The sequence below is a fragment of the Girardinichthys multiradiatus genome, chromosome X, assembly GCF_021462225.1.
Source record: "Girardinichthys multiradiatus isolate DD_20200921_A chromosome X, DD_fGirMul_XY1, whole genome shotgun sequence".
Taxonomy (NCBI): Eukaryota; Metazoa; Chordata; class Actinopteri; order Cyprinodontiformes; family Goodeidae; genus Girardinichthys; species Girardinichthys multiradiatus.
The window spans coordinates 31,012,297-31,035,787 of NC_061817.1; the positions used below are offsets into that span (position 1 = coordinate 31,012,297).

The 23,491-nt window shown below is 39.9% G+C and overlaps 3 protein-coding genes across 4 annotated transcripts in view; all 3 read left to right on the top strand.

The window, feature by feature from the left end:
• LOC124863465 (ATP-citrate synthase-like) overlaps nt 1-6,639 on the top strand; it is a 29,959-nt gene extending 23,320 nt beyond the window's left edge. The window contains exons 21-28 of the mRNA XM_047357843.1: nt 2,739-2,832; nt 2,935-3,089; nt 3,187-3,337; nt 3,442-3,585; nt 3,705-3,818; nt 3,901-3,983; nt 4,129-4,205; nt 5,641-6,639. Of these exons, the coding sequence (XP_047213799.1) occupies nt 2,739-2,832; nt 2,935-3,089; nt 3,187-3,337; nt 3,442-3,585; nt 3,705-3,818; nt 3,901-3,983; nt 4,129-4,205; nt 5,641-5,735 (913 nt within the window). The 3' untranslated portion in view covers nt 5,736-6,639. The remainder of the gene's footprint in view (nt 1-2,738; nt 2,833-2,934; nt 3,090-3,186; nt 3,338-3,441; nt 3,586-3,704; nt 3,819-3,900; nt 3,984-4,128; nt 4,206-5,640) is intronic.
• Nucleotides 6,640-10,869: 4,230 nt separating this feature from the next.
• LOC124862168 (kelch-like protein 11) lies at nt 10,870-16,394 on the top strand. The gene is made up of 2 exons (XM_047355983.1): nt 10,870-11,496; nt 13,249-16,394. The coding sequence occupies exons 1-2, from the start codon at nt 10,934-10,936 to the stop codon at nt 14,831-14,833; spliced, it is 2,148 nt and encodes a 715-aa protein (XP_047211939.1). The 5' UTR covers nt 10,870-10,933; the 3' UTR covers nt 14,834-16,394.
• Nucleotides 16,395-18,041: 1,647 nt separating this feature from the next.
• LOC124862965 (cytosolic 5'-nucleotidase 3-like) lies at nt 18,042-23,458 on the top strand. Of its 2 annotated transcripts, none has more exons than XM_047357174.1 (9): nt 18,042-18,131; nt 18,465-18,563; nt 18,646-18,715; nt 20,640-20,686; nt 20,997-21,082; nt 21,162-21,251; nt 21,330-21,492; nt 21,572-21,772; nt 21,851-23,458. In XM_047357174.1, exons 1-9 carry the CDS (start codon nt 18,129-18,131, stop codon nt 21,959-21,961), a joined length of 870 nt encoding a protein of 289 aa, XP_047213130.1. In that variant the 5' UTR covers nt 18,042-18,128; the 3' UTR covers nt 21,962-23,458. The 2 variants fall into 2 exon arrangements, with proteins under 2 accessions (XP_047213130.1, XP_047213132.1); XM_047357176.1 differs by lacking the exon at nt 18,042-18,131 and adding an exon at nt 18,158-18,317.
• Nucleotides 23,459-23,491: the final 33 nt, after the last annotated feature.

Consider the following 23,491-nt stretch of genomic DNA (forward strand, 5'->3'; position numbering starts at 1 on the left):
TTGGCCTGCCAACTCTCCTGACCTGAACCCCATAGAGAATCTGTGGGATATTGTGAAGAGAACGTTGAGAGACTCAAGACCCAACACTCTGGATGAGCTAAAGGCCGCTATCGAAGCATCCTGGGCCTCCATAAGACCTCAGCAGTGCCACAGGCTGATTGCGTCCATGCCACGCTGCATTGAAGCAGTCATTTCTGCAAAAGGATTCCCGACCAAGTATTGAGTGCATAACTGTACATGATTATTTGAAGGTTGACGTTTTTTGTATTAAAAACACTTTTCTTTTATTGGTCGGATGAAATATGCTAATTTTGTGAGATAGGAATTTTGGGTTTTCATGAGCTGTATGCCAAAATCATCCGTATTAAGACAATAAAAGACCTGAAATATTTCAGTTAGTGTGCAATGAATCTAAAATATATGAATGTTAAATTTTCATCATGACATTATGGAAAATAATGAACTTTATCACAATATGCTAATATTTTGAGAAGGACCTGTACAGAGAGGCAAAGTACAAGTTTGGCAAGGCAGTGAAAGAGGCCAAACGACTGTACTCTGAGAAGCTCCAAAACCAGTTCTCAGCCAACGACTCTGCGTCTGTCTGGAAAGGGCTCAGCAAATCACCAACTACAAGCCGAAAGCCCCCCACTCCATCAACGACCGACGCCTCGCCAACAACCTGAACGAGTTCTACTGCCGCTTTGAAAGACAAAGGGACAGTCCTGCAACCATCCCCCACGACACCCTCCAACAGCTGCAGCCACAATCCACCACCCCCATCTCTCCAACTTCAAGAGGGGCCTTGGCACCTCCAACCCCCACCCTGAAGTTCCCCCCCACCAGCCCCCTACCCACGCCGAGGACGGCTCTTTCCATCCAGGAGAGGGACGTCAACAAACTCTTCAGGAGACAGAACCCCCGGAAAGCTGCTGGTCCGGATTCTGTCTCACCAGCCAGCCTCAAGCACTGCGCTGATCAGCTGTCTCCAGTCTTCACAGACATTTTTAACACCTCACTGGAGACATGTCATGTGCCAGCCTGCTTCAAGTCCTCCACCATCGTCCCTGTTCCCAAGAAGCCAAGGACCACAGGGCTTAATGACTTCAGACCCGTCGCCCTGACCTCTGTGGTGATGAAGTCCTTTGAGCGCCTTGTGCTCTCACACCTAAAAGACATCACCGACCCCCTCCTGGACCCCCTGCAGTTTGCCTACAGAGCCAACAGGTCTGTAGATGATGCAGTCAACCTAGCCCTTCACTTCATCCTCCGGCACCTGGACTCCACAGGAACCTATGCCAGGATCCTGTTTGTGGATTTCAGCTCTGCCTTCAACACCATCGTCCCAGTTCTGCTCCAGGAGAAGCTCTCCCAGCTGAGTGTGCCCGACTCCACCTGCAGGTGGATCACTGACTTCCTGTCTGACAGGAAGCAGCGCGTGAGGCTGGGGAAGCACGTCTCTGACTCCCTGACCATCAGCACCGGTTCCCCCCAAGGCTGTGTTCTCTCTCCTCTGCTCTTCTCCCTGTACACCAACAGCTGCACCTCCAGTCACCAGTCTGTCAAGCTTCTGAAGTTTGCGGACGACACCACACTGATCGGACTCATCTCTGATGATGACGAGTCCGCGTATAGATGGGAGGTGGACCATCTGTTGGACTGGTGCAGCCAGAACAACCTTTAGCTCAACGCTCTAAAGACAGTAGAGATGGTTGTGGACTTCAGGCAGAACCCAGCCCCACCTGCCCCCATCACCCTCTGTGACTCCACAATTGACACTGTGGAATCTTTCCGCTTCCTGGGAACCATCATCTCCCAGGATCTCAAGTGGGAGCCAAACATCAGCTCCCTCATCAAGAAAGCCCAGCAGAGGATGTTCTTCCTGCGGCAGCTGAAGAAATTCAACCTGCCAAAGACTATGATGGTGCACTTCTACACAGCCATCATTGAGTCCATCCTAACCTCCTCCATCACCATCTGGTACGCCGCTGGTACAGCCAAGGATAAGGGCAGGCTGCAGCGTGTCATTCGGTCTGCTGAGAAGGTGATTGGCTGCAGTCTACTGTCGCTCCAGGAACTGTACACCTCCAGGACCCTGAAGCGGGCAGGGAAGATTCTGGCTGATCCCTCCCACCCTGGTCACAGACTCTTTGAAACTCTCCCCTCTGGCAGGAGGCTGCGGTCCATCCGGACCAAAACCTCACGCCACAAGAACAGTTTTTTCCCATCTGCCACCAGCCTTGTTAACAAAGCCCGGAAACCACACTGACACTCTCCCCCCCCCTTTTTTTTTTTGCTGACAGGACACTTGTAAACTGTAACTCTATGAGTTACATTAACGCTCAGCTTGGACTCCTGCTTTACTTGCACAATGATCACCTGCACTGTTGTATTGCTCTTGCATCTTATACTGCTCTATATTTACTCTCACTCACTTAAAACTGTGCACATATATTTATATTATATTGTAGATATGTTTATACTGTTTAATTTGTATTGTATTGCACTGACTACGCCAAAACAAATTCCTTGTATGTCCAAAAACGTACTTGGCAATAAAGCTTTTCTGATTCTGATTCTGATTCTGATTCTGGAATGAGGCTGTGACGTAACAAAATGGGGAAAAACGGAAGTACTCTGAATGCTTTCTTGATGCACTATACTCCTACTATTGGTTTTCCTTGTATATGTTTACTAGTGATTCTTTATTTTATTGCTTTGTGTTATTCTTTGTGCAGATTTGTGTATGATGACCTTGTTTCCAAAGGAGTAATCCAGCCAGCTGAAGAGGTGCCTCCTCCTACTGTACCAATGGATTACTCCTGGGCACGAGTGAGTATGGCGGCAAGAAGTATATTTTCCATATGTTTTGACAACACAGTGAGTGAATTGATGAATAATAAAAGTATTTGTTTTTTTCTGTTTGCTGTGCAGGAGTTGGGTCTGATACGTAAACCAGCTTCCTTCATGACTAGTATTTGTGATGAGAGAGGCCAGGAGCTCCTCTATGCTGGCATGCCCATCACTGAGGTCTTCAAGACAGAAATTGGCCTGGGAGGAACTCTGGGCCTTCTGTGGTTTCAGCGGAGGTCAGACCTATCCACCGGCGCTCAGTAAAAAGCCCAGCTTAGCGATTCCTGACCTACATACAGATTTATTTTTGGCATTTCACCTCTTTGTGTGCAGGCTCCCAAAGTACGCCTGCCAGTTCATTGAGATGTGCCTGATGGTAACTGCAGATCATGGCCCTGCTGTTTCTGGTGCACACAACACTATTGTCTGTGCTCGAGCTGGCAAAGATTTAATCTCCAGCCTCACATCTGGCCTTCTCACCATTGTGTGACATTTTTATGTTTTTACTATTAGTATTTACTATAAACATGTATGTGCAGCCACCTTAGGGCATAAGGAAGCATCTACTATCCTGTGTTGTTTCTTCAGGGCGACAGATTTGGAGGAGCTCTGGATGCTGCTGCAAAGCAGTTCAGCCATGCATTTGATAGCGGCATGTTGCCCATGGAGTTTGTCAACAAGATGAAGAAGGATGGAAAGCTGATCATGGGCATTGGACACAGAGTTAAGTCGGTGAGTAGCATATATGGATCAAGGGTGGGCACATGTAGAGTTCCAATAGAAAAAGATGGAGTCTACTGATAATGCTCCAGTTCTGAAACAGAATGCATTGTCTCTCTCTGCTTCTTCAGATAAACAATCCTGACATGAGAGTCCAGATCTTAAAGGACTTTGTGAAGCAGAGCTTTCCTGCGTCACAATTGCTGGACTATGCTTTAGAAGTGGAGAAGATCACCACTTCAAAAGTAAGGATTTAAAATTTTTGCTTTAACACATTATCGACACTTGTTTCGTTACATGAGCTCTCGTTCTCCCTCTGTTAACTAGAAGCCCAACCTGATCTTGAATGTGGATGGTCTAATTGGTGTGGCGTTTGTGGACTTGCTCAGAACTTGTGGAGTATTTACAAGGTCAGAAAGAAAATTACATAACACATAATTAAATGTGTGTGTGTGTATATATATATACATATATATATATATATATATATATATATATATATATATATATATATATATATATATATATAAACCTTTTTACCTGTGTATCCTACAGAGATGAGGCAGATGAGTTTGTTGAAATCGGTGCCCTAAATGGGATCTTTGTCTTGGGACGCAGCATGGGATTTATTGGTGAGTTGTTTCTGTTGCTTTGCGTCTGCACAACAGCAAACACTTCTGCCCTACGCCCCGATTTTACACCAGATTCATGCTTTATTGGACCCAAAGGGAAATTTGCCTTCACAGGCTGGTCCAACATTTACAAAAACACAGCACAGTACACTACAACCACACAGCACAGTTAAAGGGAAGGACATGACAGGTATTTAAACACACATTGATATATTGGTAGTTGCTATGATAAGTTCCAAGATATTGTTATTAATGTCAGCTGAGGGTATTGAGAGCTATATTACCAGAGGGGACAAAACTTTTTCCAAGGCGAAATATTTTAAAGGATATATGCCTGTATATACGGACTTCTGGGGTGTATAAAAAACAAATTGTGCTCCACCTTATGTGTGATGGAGCATAAGATTTTCACAACTGTTTTGTGCATGCAAAGCCATGGGTCAATGCTGGTGGTTAATTTTTGTGGTGGCAGCATGTCTGGGTTTAGAGCAGGGCTTCCTAAACTTTTCAACCCGAGACCCCCAAAATAACAGAGTGGCGACCACCCAAATTTATATATAGTTTTTACACTCTATATTTATTAATAAATATAGAGTAAAATAATTCTATGTATTTTTTTTATTCATTTATTTTTTTTAATGACATTTGATTATTTAATTTCATCATATATTATTTAATTATTTAATTGGACATTTCATAGTACATTTATTTATTTCATGGTACTTTCAATTATTTCAAGATATATTATTTTATTTTATTTGTCGTTTTGGCCTTTATAAACCTCAGCGGTCACATCGCAATGATTCTGAAAATCATCTGGCGACCCCTGACTTGGTGTCTCACCACCCCCCGGTGGGGGTCCCGACCTCCACTTTGGGAACCCCTGGTCTGGGTTTGACAAAACCTGGTAGGAGCAGTAGTAGCTTATCATTAAGGCATGGATTGCTCATCAGAAAATATGGAGCTCACATCCTTCTCTGTTAAGACACCCATCCTCAAGCCAAGGCTGCAGCCTCATAATGCCCACAGCGCTCCAACTAGTAGCTGAAATGAACAATCCACATTTTAAAAAACCACCATGCTTAGGTCATTTGCACACAAAAGCTGGCCAGAATTTTTCAGGCCGCAGTTGTAATGAAAAATGCGTCCACATACAAAATATAGGGAAATTCAGCAGATTGAGAGTGCCCTGAAACAAGTGGTGGTAGCATTGTGGCAGGATGGAAACTTAAGCAGCACGAAAAAACAACAACTTTGTGACAAGTAATAAGAGCACCGTAGGGTCTTGCATGCCTTCACAAAATTTGGTTTTCAGACAATTTTCTGTAAACTTTCCAATGTTTTTGGAGATCCTGGACACTGGGGAGACTCTTAATTGAGTCTAATTAGGGAGCCCTACAGTTTGACGACTCCATTTTTTTCATCTTTCCTACAGGACACTACCTGGACCAGAAGAGGCTAAAGCAGGGTCTGTATCGCCACCCCTGGGATGATATCTCCTATGTATTGCCAGAGCACATGTCTATGTAATCAAATAATTAAGAATAAAGTGTGAAATGCCATTTTTTAGTTCCACACTGTGATCTGCCACTTCAGAATCTAGTGACAATATATTAAGGGAACATGTTACGCATATTATAGCTATAAATGTTAAACACTGAGAAGACATTTCAGAGTACATTTTTAGTTTTTAAAGTCAGTCACTGCAGCAGCTTTATGAGTATTACTAAAACCTGCTTAAATGTTCTGCTTCAAGGTCTGTCAATGTGCTGCAGAGATGCAATGAGTTCATATATGCATGTTATCATTTACCTGGTAACCACAACTACCAGTCACAATCAGTGAATTGCTGTAATTTAGCTGAAAATATACATTTAACTTATTTACGAAGTCTGGATACTGTATACTCCTGTGTAATTCTTACTCTCATCACTGTGCCATCTGAAAATTACAAAGTGAAAGTTTAGTGCAATAATACAGATCAAATCAGAAGATTGTCATTTCGGTATAAATGTATTTGTTTGTAATGTTTCTGAAGCAGTGGTATAATTAAAATGTTTGCTTTTTTGTGCCAAACTAAGATGTTTTACATTGTTTAATAGGTAAGAGTGTTGTTGTCTAATTTTAAACATTGGTTTAACACATCATTTGACACCTGAGTCCTGATCTGTATGTGTGATGTCTGTCACATACAGTATCCTGCATTAACTAATCATACTTGTTAGACTCTAAGTGTGAGACAGAATGTTCCATCTACCATTTGTGCTGTCCTTATTGCCAATATCACAACATCTATCTGATTTATTCAAAAATGAAATGTTTTTGTGTCTGTTTTCAAGTGGAAGTACTGTGCTTCTCTGTACTTACATGTTGTATGTTCACAATTGCACAAGTGAGATAAAAAAATAAATAAAATAAACATGATGTAAACATACTCTGTAATTTCAACATTATCTTGTCTGTAATGTATTTGTGTTTAAGGAGTCTCAAATGAGGTTACAGTGAAAGATAACTTTCTTTCAGCTTTTGTTTTTGAAAGGCAGAACCAAGTACCATTATTTTATTAGTTCACTTACAGTCCTGGTAAAAAAAAAAAAGCCTTTGTTATTTGAAGGGCTTTAATACATTGTAAATCTGATCTTGGGTGTGCTTAAACCCACAAACCACAAATTCCACCATGTCATTATTTATCAAACGTTGAAAAGAATGTGAAATAAAGTATACCCTAAAAATCCTGGATCTGTAAAAAATACATAAAAGCCTACATTTCTACCATAAATGTGTTTAGATATACACATATCGATTCTACATTGAAATAATTTGCTTGTCAACTGTTGCACCCCCAAAAGTCTGAGCAATGGACAAGGGAATTAATTTGCTGGCCCCTCCAATGGCCCCCATTGGACAACATCAGTGATTTGTAATAACTACTGTATTTATTTCTGTATATCCCAAAGTTTGTGTTTTTTTGTGTGAGAATTATGAATGTCAGTAACTCATTCAGTTATGGCACATGCTGGAAGAACAATGTGAGATATGTGAAATGTTGACTGGATTGAAATAATAATAGCATTCTGAAAGGCAGCTCTAATCTTCATTTCAACTAGGATATCTGGAATACAATATATGAACTATAGCTATTAAATGGTATAATGGCAATTCAAGCTATTTGATATTTATTTTAACATTTATTTTTCCAAGTCTTACAGAGTAATTCTTACTAGTGGGAATATCTGAGATCTTTTATTTCATTTCTGACTTGTAAAATTATACTTTTTATTCCATATTTGATTTTATATTGGCTTGCCATAATTTGTGGTGCTTACAAATCTGTGGTAAATCACTCAGAAAAATATTCAAAGTCTAAAAAACATAAAGCATGAAAAAAACTATATTTAACTAGCTGTTTTAACAATAAATCTGATAAATTATTCACAAAAGCAGTTAGACAGAAGGACCTTTTTAAAATCACATCTCCATAATTTAAATGTTCTAAATCACAGAAATAAGATGTGAATGACATAGGTTTTTTTAATTTGTCAAAATGCGAAATTTCTCAGGTTTTGAAGGGAATCTTAGGACAGTCATTGTTCCAGTGCAACATTTGCATTGAAACCTGACTTTTTGAGAAGTTTCTCAATTTTGACAAATGTATATCTATTCTTGTGCAACATTATTTGTTAACTATCTTTTTCATTTGTACATAATCTAAACCTTTTTAGCAAGCTTGGGAAAAACAATATTGAAATTATCATTTGGCAAATTATGTATATTATATACAGTACAGACCAAAAGCTTGGACACACCTTCTCATTCAAAGAGTTTTCTTTATTTTCTATAAAGCGACTGTGAATATTGTAGCTTCACACTGAAGGCATCAAAACTATGAATTAACACATGTGGAATTATATACTGAACAAATAAGTGTGAAACAACTGAAAATATGTCTTATATTCTAGGTTCTTCAACGTAGCCACCTTTTGCTTTGATTACTGCTCCACACACTCTTGGCATTCTGTTGATGAGCTTCAAGAGGTAGTCACCTGAAATGGTTTTCCAACAGTCTTGAAGGAGTTCCCAGAGATGCTTAGCACTTGTTGGCCCTTTTGCCTTCACTCTGCGGTCCAGCTCACTTCAAACCATCTCGATTGGGTTCAGGTCCGGTGACTGTGGAGGCCAGGTCATCTGGTGCAGCAACCCATCACTCTCCTTCTTGGTCAAATAGGTGGCTACTTTGAAGAACCTAGAATATAAGACATATTTTCAGTTGTTTCACACTTTTTTGTTCAGTATATAATTCCACATGTGTTAATTCATAGTTTCGATGCCTTCAGTGTGAAGCTACAATATTCATAGTCATGAAAATAAAGACAACTCTTTAAATGAGAAGGTGTGTCCAAACCTTTGGTCTGTATTGTATGCTTTAAAAGAAAACTATGAGCCTTGTTCCTAATCAATGTTAGTGTTAAATTTAATTATGTAGCACATTTAAATACAACAGTCAAGCAAAGTGCTTCACAATTACACCTACAAGCAAATAGAATAAAACACAAAAGAGTTAAGATTTGTAAGAAAAACCAGTTCAAGTTACAGACTAATTGATGGGATGGATGGCCCAGGCATTACACCTCCCTACTGACATTATCTTCATGTATTTCATATGTTGCACACATTTCTGTTACACTGAAAATACATAACTTATATTGTCATAATGTTTTTGATGAGTGAAAGAAAATTTTGTATGGTAAAAAAAAAAACTAAATAAAAATGTTCTACACATAAACAAACCTGTTCCTTAAAAAGCTTGTTGGATGAATATTTAACTGGTGTAAGAACAGAACATATGTTCTCCCAAGAAATGAAAAAACCCCAAACAATCATAACTTGCAGTTATGATTTTCCGATATATTGTTTCGAAATGTATTTAATTTTAATGATATATCATAAGGTTGCAAAAAGAGTACTTAAACCTTTTTCAGATCTTTTACTTATACTGAACAGCTAGTTCATGCCTGTAACTTGAGATGTTTTATAAATAACAGAGCCCTTCATGAGATTGTTGTGAAGGTGAAGTACTGAGTTAACATGATATAGGAATAAATGGTTTTTACTAGAGATGCACAGATCAGTCTTTTACTGGTCGACATAAATTACTGGTTTTCTTATTAGTCTTATGTGTCTATTCTTTTAGTTGATTTTTTTTCAAAGAACTGTAACCCCTTCCAGTTTATGTGTCTAGGTTTTCAATTCAGCATTTAAATGTAACAAAGATTTAACAGAAAGGGAACCAATTTCCTGAGCCTTGGTTTTTACTCAACTCCACACAGGTGTATTAAACAAAATCATGTTTGTTTATGTGCTTAAAGACTGAAAACGTTGGAAGGGGTATAAAACAAAACTATAAAATACTTTAATATGTGACCTGCTAATCACCTGTCACAACTGATCGAGAAACAATTGGCTGATCTAAATTTTTTAGATATCATTTGTATGTGGGGTGCTGGTTCTCTCAAAAAAAAACTTAGCTAACACCTTAACAATTTTATCTTTTGTCTAAATATTGACCATATAACAAAATTGGACTGATGCGAGTCTTAAGGATCTAACAAACATTTATCAGATACACGTTTTAAGTATAAACGTAAAAGATAAAGTCAAAATTACCTCACTGTTAGGACAACCAAATAAAAAAAATATTTTCTAATAATAAATACACATTTTGGTATTAGGGAAAATATGAAACCTATGTTTGGGTAATGGACAGAGTAACTTAAAGTTTAAGGTAAGCACGCTGTAGATTTGGTGAAACGGGCACTCTGCGTAACTGAGGCTGAGCTTCACTATGTTTACAACAAAATAATACACACTGTATTCCTATCATAAACTGCATGATGTTTTATGACCCCAAGCAGGGGAGTCAAGTGGGTGCAATAATTCCAACAGCTAAGTATAGTTTGCCTTTGCACCTGTTGAAACTGAGGAAGCTATAGGATGGAGATGCATGAAGTCTTTATTCATGAGAAACTGAACTTCAGTATGCTTTCTAAAGAAAAAAACAAGAAAACATTGTATTGCTGTCAAGAATTGTGTTGACTTTAAAATACAGATTGTTTTCCTGTCATAAACTTGAAAGGTGGCCAATAAATCAAACTAGGTGGAAGTCACTGACACACATTATGTCTACTTGTTTCTCTATTATTAAATTGTAGCTTATAATAGCCAGACAAGCTGTTTTGGGTTATTTTTTTAGAATGTTTTTCCAAGTACAATTTCTACCATTAAAAATCTTACTGAGTAATTTTTGTATCAGGGTATATTTTTGATCTTAAATTTCATTTCTGACTTGTTAAAATGTATTTTTGTGTTGACAAGTGCTACACTTAAAAAAAAGATTGGATATTTGATTATATGCTACAATGGCTTGCCATAATTCTGGTACAATACTATTAAACTTTTAAAAAAAACAAAGCACTAAAGCAAACTTTGTTTTCTTATTGGCAGTTTTGTTGCAGTAAATATGATATAAATTAAGTTTTTCTTTCCATTGAGGATTCCCTTCAGTTCTGATTCGCCCTCTTTACCGATTGGTGGCGGTAATGCACCAATGTTTTATTTGCCAACCGCCATTAAAATCGAGAAGAAGAAGAAGAACAGAGATTCCCCGATCCATTTAACGGAAATGACGCAACGACTACGTCTAACCGTCGGACCCCGCCTGGACTCCATGTATGTGCGGCTGCGTTTGTCGCCTTGTTTCCCTCTCTAGTTTACTCCATCTCCCACCTCTGCTCACCTCCAGAGCCAGCAGCAGAATGGCAGCGGCGGCGCCCAACCCGGAGGACTCCGCCAGGAGTGGCAGCAACAGCGGCGGCGGCAGCACCAGCAGCAGCACTCCCAGCGGGCTAGCTGGAGACGGTGACGCGGAAGAGGCCGAGGACTTCACCTCCTCTTCCCACTGCTCAGAGCTCTCTCGGCGGCAGAACGAACAGAGAAAGCAGGGCTTGTTTTGCGACGTGACGCTGGCCTTCAGCAGCGGGGCGGCTACCGGAAGCGTCCAGAGCTGCGAGTTTTCGGCCCACAGGTCTGTGCTGGCTGCAGCCACCGACTATTTCACCCCGCTGCTGGGGGGGCAGTTCTCCGAGTCCCTATCCGGGCGGGTGGAGATGAAGGAATGGAGCTCAGAGCTGGGGCCGGACCCGGAGACAGTGGAGAGTGTCATCCAGTACATGTACACTGGAGAAATACGCGTTAGCACCTGCAATGTACATGAGGTGCTGGAACTGGCAGACAGGTATAATATATTTATAGTCATATGAAAGGCATACAGTACCTGTAAACGCATCTATACCCCTTGAACATTTTCACATTTGTTACAGACTTTAACGTGTTTTATTTGGAATTTTATGTGATAGACGAACACTAGATGCTGCATAACTGGAGGGCAAATGACACATGGGTTTTAAAATTGTTATGCTTTTAGCCCACCTGAGTCTGTAGAACCACCATTTGCTGCACTTCTTTTGGGATATATCTTAGCAGGTCTAGAGATTAAAGTTCTTGCCCATTGTTCATTTTCCAAATGTCTCAAGCTCAGTCTGATTGGATGGAGAACATCAAGTTAGTTCCAGACATTGCTTTGGCCATGCCATCGCATATAGTTTAAACTAATCCATTCTTTTAAATCTCTAGCTGTATGTTAATTAAAATGAACTGGTCACTCTAAATTGTCCTTAGGTTTGAGCGTACATGTACATATTTGTTTCGTGTGTTTATTTGTTGACTTGTGATGAACTGGCGACCTGTCCAGGGTGTACCCAGCCTATCACCCTGCGGCCCTGCTACAAATGCAGGTATCTAAACTGGATGGATATTAAGGTTGTCACCTTCTAGCAAGACATCAACCTGCTGGAAGTTGAACCTGTGCTTCAGGCTCAAGTCTTTTGCAGCCTTAATCCAGGATTTTCCTGTATTTAGCAACATCCAATTTCCCATTAACTCTGATCAGCTTCTGTGTCCGTGCTCAAGAAAAAAGGTCCCCACAGAATGATGCTGCCACCATTGTGCCTTATTATAGGGAGGGTGTGTTCACGCTGATGTGCAATGCCAGTTTTTTGCCACATAGTGTTTTGCATGTTGGCCAGCAAGATAATATTTGGTTATATCTGACCAGAGCACCTTGTTCCACATGTTCACTTTGTCTGCTACACGGCTTGTGGCAAACTATAGGCATTCAATCTTATGTCCTTTTTATTCAACAGTGGCTTTCTTATGCCCACTTTTGCATAAAGACCAAAATAGCAGAATATATAAATTATAGTGGACAGATTATCCCACTTTAGCTTTGGATCTCTGGAGCTGCTCCAGAGTTAACATGGGCCTCTTGGTTGCTTTTCTAATTAAAACTCTTCTTGCCTAGCCTGTCAGTTTATGTAGATAGCCATGTCTTAGTAGGTTTGCAGTAGTGACCTACTCTTTAAATTTTCAAATTATGAATTGAATGTTCTGTGATCAGTTTGAAGGTCATGTTTTCACTGAACCCTGTATTAAACTTCTCTGCATTTTTATCCCTGGCCTGTCTGTTGCTTGTTCGCCTTTGCAGAACAGCTGGATTTATACTGAGATTAAATTATTCACAAGTGAATTATATTTACTAATTAGGTGACCTCTGAAGGCTTTTGATTGTACTGGATTTTAAGGATATCAGATGAAGGGGGGCTGAATATAAATGCACACCAAACCTTACAGATTTGTATTTGTTAAATAAGAACGTGTATCATTGCCTTTCAGTTCACAGCAATGTGCTGTTTTGTATTGTTAGTCCTTCACATAAAATCCCAATGGAATACGCTGAATGTTACAAAATATAAAAAGGTATGAATGCTTCTGCAAGGAAATGAAAAAAACTGACCATGAACTGTTTTTTGTCATTGCACAGTTTCTTTTTAGTTAGGGCTGTATTTGCAAGCTTGATCTGGCTCATTTTCTTGAAACTCCTCGTTCTCTCTGATGTTATTGTGTGTTTTCTTTGTTACTTTATTTGTAGGTTCTTGCTGCTGCAGCTCAAAGATTTCTGTGGTGAGTTCCTGAAGAAGAAGCTGAGTCTAACCAACTGTGTGGCAGTGCACAGTCTAGCTCACATGTACACCTTGGACCAGCTGGCTTTGCGAGCCGCAGACATGATTCGCCGCAATTTCCACAAGGTTATCCAGGATGAGGAGTTCTACACGCTCCCCTTTCACCTGGTCCGTGACTGGCTGTCGGATGCGGAGATCACTGTTGATTCAGAGGAGGTGCTGTTTGAGGCTGTTGTGAAGTGGGTGCAGAAGAACACAGAAGAGCGAAGTCGCTACTTTGAGGAACTGTTTCGTCTCCTCAGGCTTCCCCAGATAAAGCCCACCTACCTGGCCAGGGTGGTGAAAAATGAACGACTCGTGGCCTCAAACGAAGCCTGCCTCCGGCTGGTGTCAGAGGCTGTAGAGGGCCACGCCATTCGCTTTGAGAACCTCAAGTCAGCAGATATGGAATTCTGGTCTTCGCACATGGCCTCCTTTCAGCCTCGGTTTGGCCAGAACATGGACGTTATCATGGTGGTGGGTGGGGTGTCAGAGGGTGGGGACTATCTGAGCGAGTGTGTGGGCTACTTTATCTATGAGGATCGCTGGGTGAACCTCCCCCACATCCACAACCACTTGGACGGTCATGCCATCGCCACCACAGAGTCCCATGTCTACGTAGCTGGGTCAATGGAGCCAGGCTTTGCTAAGACGGTGGAACGTTACAATCCCAACCGCAACACATGGGAGCAGGTTAGCAACTTGACCACACGCAAGCACTCTTTTGGGCTAACATGTATTAAAGATATCCTGTACAGCATTGGTGGACATGGGAACTTCAGTCCAGGTTTCAAAGATGTTAGTGTGTATGAGCCTGAGCAGGACAAGTGGCACAATCTGGAATCTGCTCCTAAGATTCTGCGAGATGTAAAGGCGGTGAGCGTAGAGGATCGCTTTGTCTACGTGACGGCACGGACACCTGTGGATTCAGATAATGACGATGGACTGAAGACGGTGACCACTCGCTATGACACAGAAAGCCGCCAATGGCAGGATGTCGACTCCTTGCCACTTATTGACAACTATTGCATCTTTCAGATGGCTGTAGCTTCAACTAACTTCTACCACACAGCTTCTTGCTGCCCTAAGAGTTACTCAGTGCGGGATGAGGTTGCCAGGCAGAAGATAAGTGTGCGCATCTCTGATGAGATCCTGGAGAGCCTGCCACCAGAAGTAACCAGCATAGAGGGCGCTGCTATCTGCCACTTTGATGAGGACGTCTTCATCATTGGAGGCTGGAAGAACAGCGACGATGTTGACAAGCAGTACCGCAAAGAGGCCTACCGCTACTGCGCAGAGAGGAAGCGTTGGATGCTGCTGCCGCCCATGCCTCAGCCCCGTTGCCGGGCAACCGCCTGCCACGTCCGCATCCCATACCGCTTTCTGTACGGCTGTCAGCGGTACCCCATGCCCCAGAACCTGGCTCGCCAGCGAGACCGCATGCAGCAGATGCAGCAGCTCCACAGGCGCACCCTTACCCTGCGTCGACAGCTCCAGTCGCAGATCGAATGCTGAACGAGTCGGCTCCATCTAAGAACCCTGCGGCAGCATCTAAAGGTTTACAACATCGTCCATGCGTAACACACTGCAACTGTGAATGTTGTGTTGCGCTCATTCTGGTTTTCACTCATCTAAGCTGCGTGGCATAAGCTCTAATGTTGTTTTAATCGCTGACTTAAAGCCATGATATGTGTATGCAGGTACATTCTCACTGGGAAGAAGTCATTCCGACTATGTTGCAGGTGTACAAATTTATAAGTGTTTTTCAGCAGCCAAAATACTAAGTATGCTTTAGTAATTAATGTTGATAAAGATGCTGTTTATCTATTTGTATAGTATAAAGCTGTATATGTCTGAATTGATAATTGACATTCCTTTATTGTATATGCCTGTACAGGCAAGAATATGTGACATTAGTAATAATATTAGTAATGCATTCCTACTTTCTTAACAAAGTCCCTTCATTCCTTCCTAACACTGTGACAATCCCTTCATAAAAAGTCTAACTTACTGAAAATAGGCCGTTTGTTACATTACACCTTCAATGTCGACTGTGAATATAACATTTAGGCTGTGGCCTTTCTGGATTGGCCAGAAAGGCTTTTCATTGTAAAATCTTCTAGACTAGTCTCCCTGCTTGTCCTTGACAGCTGTAGTGTATTTTGGTCATTTATGTACATGTAATGCTTTAACAGTTTTTTAAAGAGATAATATGATGTGCAGGCTCTAGTAACATGTAAGATGCAACAACATTTACCTTTTCTTTATGCATTACATTTAACTTTTTTTTTTTTTTTGCCTCTGCACCAAAGTCAATGGCAATGGCTGAGTCATTCCTTTCTTTTGCACGTATAAAATCTATCAACATACTATTATTTCAAGAAATAAATGTAAAAAATGTTTATACGTATGAATGGAAGACTGCAAGGAAATGTGTCCGCACAGGGTTTGGTTATTGTTTTGCAAAAATGGATAAGGTTTCTCCTGGGATACTTTTTTTTAGCATCTTATTGTTTTTAAAGTCTTAAAGGTGTTTCTGCTCCTTGACTTTGCATTTTTCAGTTGTGTCATATCAGACAAGGTGATTGTATTTTGGAAATACCTTTTTTTTTTTTTTTACACCACATTCCAGCAAGTCAGTTTTGACCTTTTAAACAAACATGATATCACTATGGACATAATTGTTTCAAGCATAATATATCTCTAAAAATGATTTATTATACTTAATTTTGACTTAGGTGTATTTTGGACATGTTATATATTTATATATTGTCTCCTGTTGCCCACCAAAGAGACTTAGAGATGTAATAAAAAGGAAACAAACTTAAAGACAGAAAAAAGGGAATGCTATGAATCTGTTGTGACTGACATTCAGAAGCTGTGCAGCATCAAGGTTAGAGAGCGCAGAAATGATATTCATTTCCACTTTATGACCAATATAAATAGCACTGCAGATCTTAACTGAAATAAGCTATGTATTTGCTTTGCATGGGATAGTCTTTGTGTCCTTATATTTTGATGTAAGAAGTACTAATGGCATCACTTGCAATTAAAGCTGTTTTGTTAGATAAATGTATATGTGTATTGTTACATTGCTTGTGACTCTCCAATACCTACACATATTGCACATCAATTTGCTTCACACACAGTATAGTTTTGGTGGCAGAAGCAAGTCACTAATTGAATATAAAATATTCAAAATCTGGCATTGAACCAATCAGTAAATGCCTTACATGGATGCTTAGATCACTGTGCTCTATTAAACTGTACCAGTCAAATTACAGGTGCATCTGAATGAATTACATATGACTGAAAAGTTACTTTAATTCAGTAATTCTGTTCAGATGTAAATTTCTTACATACAGGGTGATGCATTTTAAGCATTCATTTCTGTAACTTTCTGTTAAGGTGTATAGCTAATATAAATCCCAAATTTAGCTTCTTTAAAAATTAGAATGTTACATAAGAGAAACGACACCATAAATGTTATGCCGCCAACCTCAAGAGTTGTCCAAAAATCTGTCACTGACTCCCTCCACAAAGGAGGGTAAGCCACAAAAAAGCCATTGGTAAAAGAGAAAAATGTGTAGTGGCAAAAGGTACACAAGCAACCTTGAACAACACAGCCTTGAGAGGATTGTAAAGTAAAGCTCAATCAAGAATTTAGGTCAAATTCAAATGGTGTGACCTGCAACTGGAGTCGGTGCTTTAAGAGCCACCACACAGACTTCTAGGACGAGTTGTCAGAAGCGTCTTACCTGGTAAGTTTTGCATTTTATTTGAAAATCAAGGTTCCCAAGTCTGGAGAAAGAGTGGAAAGGTACAAAGCGAACTTGTCTAGGGTCAAGTGGGCACTTTCCATCATTGATGATTGGTTGAGTCTGCCACACTGCCAGAAGTAACATGGCGTAACTGTGATGGACTTAGAATTCTGGTCTGACCCATAGAAAATCTATGAGGAAGATTAGACACCAAACCCAACAGACACGCAGTACCTGAGCTTCCCTAACAACTCAGCAGGGTCACTGACTGATTTATTCCATTCCACACCGCACTGATGCAGTTATTCAGGTCGTGTTTGTAAACGAGATTTGCTTCTAAAACATTTTATCTGGTAAAATAATGTTTTATGAAAAACGAGCTAAAACCAAATATTGAGTGCATATATTGTACAGTACATAGAGACCCTTTTCAGTAGGCCGACAATTCTGTAATTAAAATCCCTTCTCACTTGGTCTTTTGTAAAATTCTATTTGTTTAATAAACTGATTTTCTTTTTCATTTTTCATTTTCTGTAAGCCACAGCCATCAAGACTGACAGAGACATATTACATATGTGTAATGTGTCTATTAAGTTTAACTTTTTCACTTACTGAAAATAACTTTTCGGGTGATATTCAAATTTTTTGAAATTCGCTTGTATGTTTGAAGAATCGGTGGGAACCAGAAACAGGTGGTTTTGCTTTATGGGGACCATTGCACACGGACCGTTACGTAAGAAAGGTGCTGCCTTCATGTGTCACTCATCGGCTCGTATTTAATGCAACCATGAGAAACACTTTAAAGATATAACAAAGTGCATGCTTACATTGAATGTATGCAAGATTTTTATTTTAAGAATTAGCATTCAAGTGACTTAATAATGATTTCAAAGTGCCTTTAACCTACTTCCTGATTTAGTAAACTCACACTACAAAAAAATCCGACACTTATGAAAGTAGTGATAGCATCAGTGTCTTTTTAGCTGGTTTAGTTCACTTCCTCTGCAGACTTTTCCGAAAAAGCCGCAACGCACAATTTGTAATAAAACATGGTAATGATGTTCTGTAAACGTTCAGAATAATTAAAAACACGTAAATCCTTACTTCGCGCTTGCGAATGGTTTAATAGATAGCTTAATTGCATTTAACCTTACGTTGAGCTACCACTATATGCTAGCTAACTTTGTAAGTCAGTTTAAGACAACAACAAATGGCTTAAAACTAGTTTGGCAACAGAGGTAAAAATTTGAATATTGGGCAATGACACTACTAAAACGAGTAAACAGATTGTTAAATTGTGTGTCGGTCTAGTTTGTTTTGCTTCCTCGTGGTTGTAATTATCTCTATTAAATTTAATGACACATGTTCACACTTTTTCTGATCAGATTCCAGAACTGTCCAATGGATCCGTGTTGATGAAGGATCCTCAGAGGGTACAGGAGATCCTGCAGTCCATGTTAAAGGCTGGCTCCAACACCCTGCAGGTATCTACACTGAAACCCGTCATAATACATGTAACCCTGCAAGAGAACCGGTTGTTCTCAAACTTCACATTCTTGTTTTCAGGTGATCTCAGATTTTGACATGACCTTGACGAGATTCTCATACAACGGGAAGCGATGTCCTACCTGTCACAGTAAGTACACACAGTTAGTGTTGCTATGCACTGAGTTTGACAATAAATATAAGCTTAAGGTTCACAATAAGTTTTAATATGTCGATATTACACTTGCAAAGTACTGTCGTCAAATGTTTTGAGAGAGAAATGTGGTTTTTCACTAACCTTACTGTTTCAGTGTTGATGATATATTTAATTAAATTAAATTCTAAAATCCTATTTTAATTCCAATTGGAAACTAGATATTTAAGAAGATATCCATTTCCAAGTTTCTTTAAAGAGTCATGTGGTGATTGCTGTGGACAGAAAGGATATCCGATAGCAGTCTGTTTTGCACTGGATCTGAAGAAGGCTCTCACTGAAGTAGTTGTCATGCCTGACTCTGTTGTTGTGCTTGAGAAGAGAATGATCAGGATTGTTCATTATGTTCTCATGTTGTGTGAAGCATCCTTCTTTGTATAATCATCTCTAGAGGCTCTAGAGCAGTCCCTAGAACAGAGGCAGCCTTCTATATCGGCATGGGAGGCTTTTTAAGTCTTCGGCTCTGATGCTGCTGCCCCAACAGATGACGACAGAAGAGATCGCTCTCTCCCCAACAGACTTATAGAAGATCTGCAGCCTCTTGGTGCAAAAACTGAACAACCTTAAGCTTTCTTATTTTATACAGCCTCACCTTTTTCGTCTCCAGTCCCGTTTGTTTCCAAGTGAATACCAGGGTACTTGTGCTCCACCACCACCTCCACTAACTCCCATATTGGAAACAGTTTTTGACATATTTCTGTTTCTCCTGAAATCTACAACCATTTCTTTTGTTCACATTTAAGAGGAGATGATTGGTTCCAGACCATGCCACAATCCGGACCACCTTCGGTCTGTACTCAGTTTCTTCTCCATCTCTGATACATCAGACAGCTTTAGAATAATCTGAGTATTTCTGCAGAGGACAGGACTCTCATTCATACTTAAAATCTGAGGTGCACTTAGTGAAAAAGAAAGATGAGAGTACTGTTCCCTGTGGTGCTCCTCAACAGCTCCTGGATCATTGGGCAAACTCTTCTTGGATGATGTTTTGATCCCATTCTTCACTCTTTAATAGACAATATTGGGAATGAGATCCTCTCTTGGACAAGAGGCAACACTTGATTTTGTCAGAGTTCTCGACTGTTGGAAGACACAGGGCACATTGTAGCATTCACTTCTTTTTTCTCTCTCCAGTCAATTCTTTTTCCAAATGCCACAAAGCAGTCCGACAGGGTCTTCATGATATAACTGCAGTCCAGACCTGGTACGTCTGCAGAATCTTAGTCTATCCTTGATGTTTTTCTGGGAGAAGCCCTTCTTGTCACCAAAAGTTTCTGCCGTCACTGTATGTGCTGAAATACCCACATTTGCCTGCTGCCATTCATGAGCAAGCTCTGAAGTGGTGGCAAATAGGTTACTCTTGTTGAATTCTTTTTAGGAAACCATCTTGCTGGACTTTCTTCAATGCTTTGAAGCTTTCTTCACAGGACTTGAGCCTCTAAACACCACAAAATATCATGATTACAAGCAGATGTCGCCCACCCCTAAATCTGAGTATGCTGTTTTTACTAACTGTACAGTATTATTTTCTTGTTTTAAATTTGCCATTACTGTACGGTATCTTATTCTTGTTTTTTTTAAAATATTTTTAGCTTTGTGAGAATCTGCATGCTTCCATTTGCCTTTTACTTTGCTGCTGCTACACCTGAATTCCCCACTGAGGGACAATAAAGGATATTTCTATTCTTGCACATTTTAAGAAGATTATCCTGTGGAAGCCTCATGAGCAGCATGACCCAACTGGTCTTGTGTAAAAGACAACAAAATGAGAGTTTATAAATAAAAATGCTACCAAATGAAGAAAGAAATCGTTTTGTTTGACCGATGATGTAAGCTTTTATTTAATTGTTTGTTTTGGCAGATATTCTTGACAACAGCAAAGCCATCTCCAACGAGTGTCGCCTAAAGGTAGGACAGATTTTTCTGAACACAAACGCCCTTGCACTGATTGACCTAAATTTGGAACAAAACATAAGGAAATTTGTGTTTGGTTGATTTTGCCTTTGTTTATTATTACTCCAATTTAGCTGTTTTTTGGTCTCGTTTTAAACTTTTAAACCTTGATTGTTGAATCTAATGAGTTTTTAAAATGAAAAAATCCCTTTGTTTCAAATATCTCTGATCCTCTGGAGGATTTCCTGGTATTTTAAGGATATCTTTGCTTATCCTAATGTTTTCTGTATAGTTAGATCTCAGAATCCTGTCCTGTCTTCTACAGCTGGATCATCTTCTCGAGACTTACTATCCCATAGAGATTGACACTTCACGGTCAGTTGAAGAGAAGCTGCCTTTAATGGTGGAGTGGTAAGTATTAATGACTAATAAGTATCAGCTTCTGGCCTTTTTGGGGGTCATTGTTTCAAGAGGTGTGTCCTGCTCATAGGTGGACCAAAGCTCATGACCTTCTTGTGGAGCAGAAAATCAAGAAAGACGAGCTGGCCCAGGCAGTGCATGAGTCTGATGCAATGCTGAGGTAAGAACATCTCAAGACTAAACGTTGTGGGAACTTCATAAAAGGATAGTTCAATATAATGTGGTGATGCAACATCAGGGAGGGTTACGAACTCTTCTTCGACCGCCTGCACGAGCAGAGCATCCCGCTACTCATCTTCTCTGCTGGAATCGGAGACATCCTGGAAGAGGTGATACGACAAGCTAACGTCTTCCACCCCAATGTCAAAGTCATCTCTAACTACATGGACTTTGATGAATCTGTGAGTTGTTCCACACCTAAAAAAAAAAATCCCTCTAATAGAGATTTATATGAAATTTAGACTTGCTCTGTTTGAACAGGGGACGTTGCGGGCTTTCAAGGGAGAGCTGATTCACATCTACAATAAAAGAGAAGGTGCGCTGCTCAACACTGATCATTTCATGGAGCTACGGTCAAAACCCAATGTCCTACTGATGGGGGACTCTCTAGGAGACCTGGACATGGCTGATGGAGTTCAGGATATGAAGAACATCCTTAAGATTGGGTACCTAAATGACAAGGTAATGAAAAAGCCTGTATTTTCAAGCTAGTCTTGATGGTTTTGTAAGAGTATTTAGTGTCTTTTTCTTTCTTTTTAGGTTGAGGAGAGAAAACAGTCCTATTTGGACTCCTATGACATCGTGTTGGTGAATGATGAATCCTTGGAAATTCCTATTGCTGTCCTCCACTATCTTACTAGTAACAAGTGAACTGTTTTTCATCTCTGGCTGTAGAACACTCCTGGACCATCAGCTGAGCAGTGTTACTGGGATTCTTATTAAAAACCAACTAGGATGAACAGTTCCTTGCAAAAATATTCATACCACTTGAACCTCTTCACATTTTGGATGTTGATGGCACAAAATACAATGTATTTTATTTAGATTTTATTTGATAGCCCAGCAGAAATTAGTGTAGACTTTAGAACTAGTAAGAAAAGAGTACATGGTTCACATTTTTCTGGTAAAACTTTGTAGAACCACTTTTCACTGAAATACAGGTGCATGTTTTTGGGGTACTTCTCTACCCCTTTTGCATATCTAGAGACCAAAAACTGAGCCAAATCTTTGCAAAATAGTTCAAACCCAGTCTGATTGCATGGAGAGAAAGCCAGTTTCCAAGGCTGGATTTAGATCTGGACTAGTTGGCCACTCTAACTCCTAAACATGGGTTGGTCTAAACCATTCCAATGTAGTTCAGATTGTATGTTTTAGGGTCTTTGTCCTATTCTCCAAGTTTCAAGACATTTGAAGCCTCTAACAGGTTTTCTTCTGGGACGGCCCTCAATTAGCTCCATCCATCTTCCCATCAGCTCTAACCATCTTCCCTAACCCAAAAGCATCTCTACAGCATGATGCTGCCACCACAATGCTTCACCATGAAGATGGTGTGTTAAGGTTGTGTTAATTCTCCGTCACACGTTTTGCCTGCAGGCCAAAAAATTCTATTTTGGTCTCATCTGACAAGTTCCATGTTTGCTGTATCCCCAGCATGACCTTAGGAATGATTACATGGCTTCCTATTGCTCTCTTCTTGCCACTCTTCCATAAAGACCCAGTTTGTGGTTAGAAAGTGAAAAATATGAACAAGTTCTGGAGGTATGAAAACATTTAGCAAGGCACTATCTATGATTGTATTTTACTGTACGAAAAAAACAACTCAGTGCACCTGAATTAGTCTGTGTCGCAAACAAAGGGGTTTTCCACTCAGTTTTCACCATAACACTTGCCCTTTGGCTAAAGTGCTTTTGGACCCCTTTGGACCATCTGTGGCAGTCACATATGTGTGTATGTGGTTACTGGTGTCTTTTGTTTTTTAGGTTTGTTAAAACATTTCTGATTTTAATATAGGATTTAATATTTAAAAATGAAACGCACAAAATAAAAAAGGCAGCTCCTTATTTTCACATATGGTTTTGGCAAGATTTATAACCCCTTAATGCACTGTAAAGCTCCTGTCCAAAACCTTTTAACCTGAAATCCAAACTGTTTCTACCATTGTTCCTCTTTCCTCTTTGATTTTGTTCAAATAGAGAGAAATATTTCTTTTAAAGTAACAGTTTCTTTACAGGCTGCAGCTTCAAATTGCTACTCTGGTCTTCTCAAACCTTTTTAAGGAGTCTTTTCTGTTTGAACCTTTTTTGATTTGTTTTGTAACTTTCTTGATTTTAAACATGTTTTCATCTCAATAAACCCACATCTGTCAAACTAGGTGTAAAGAATCTATCTCTATATGCAATA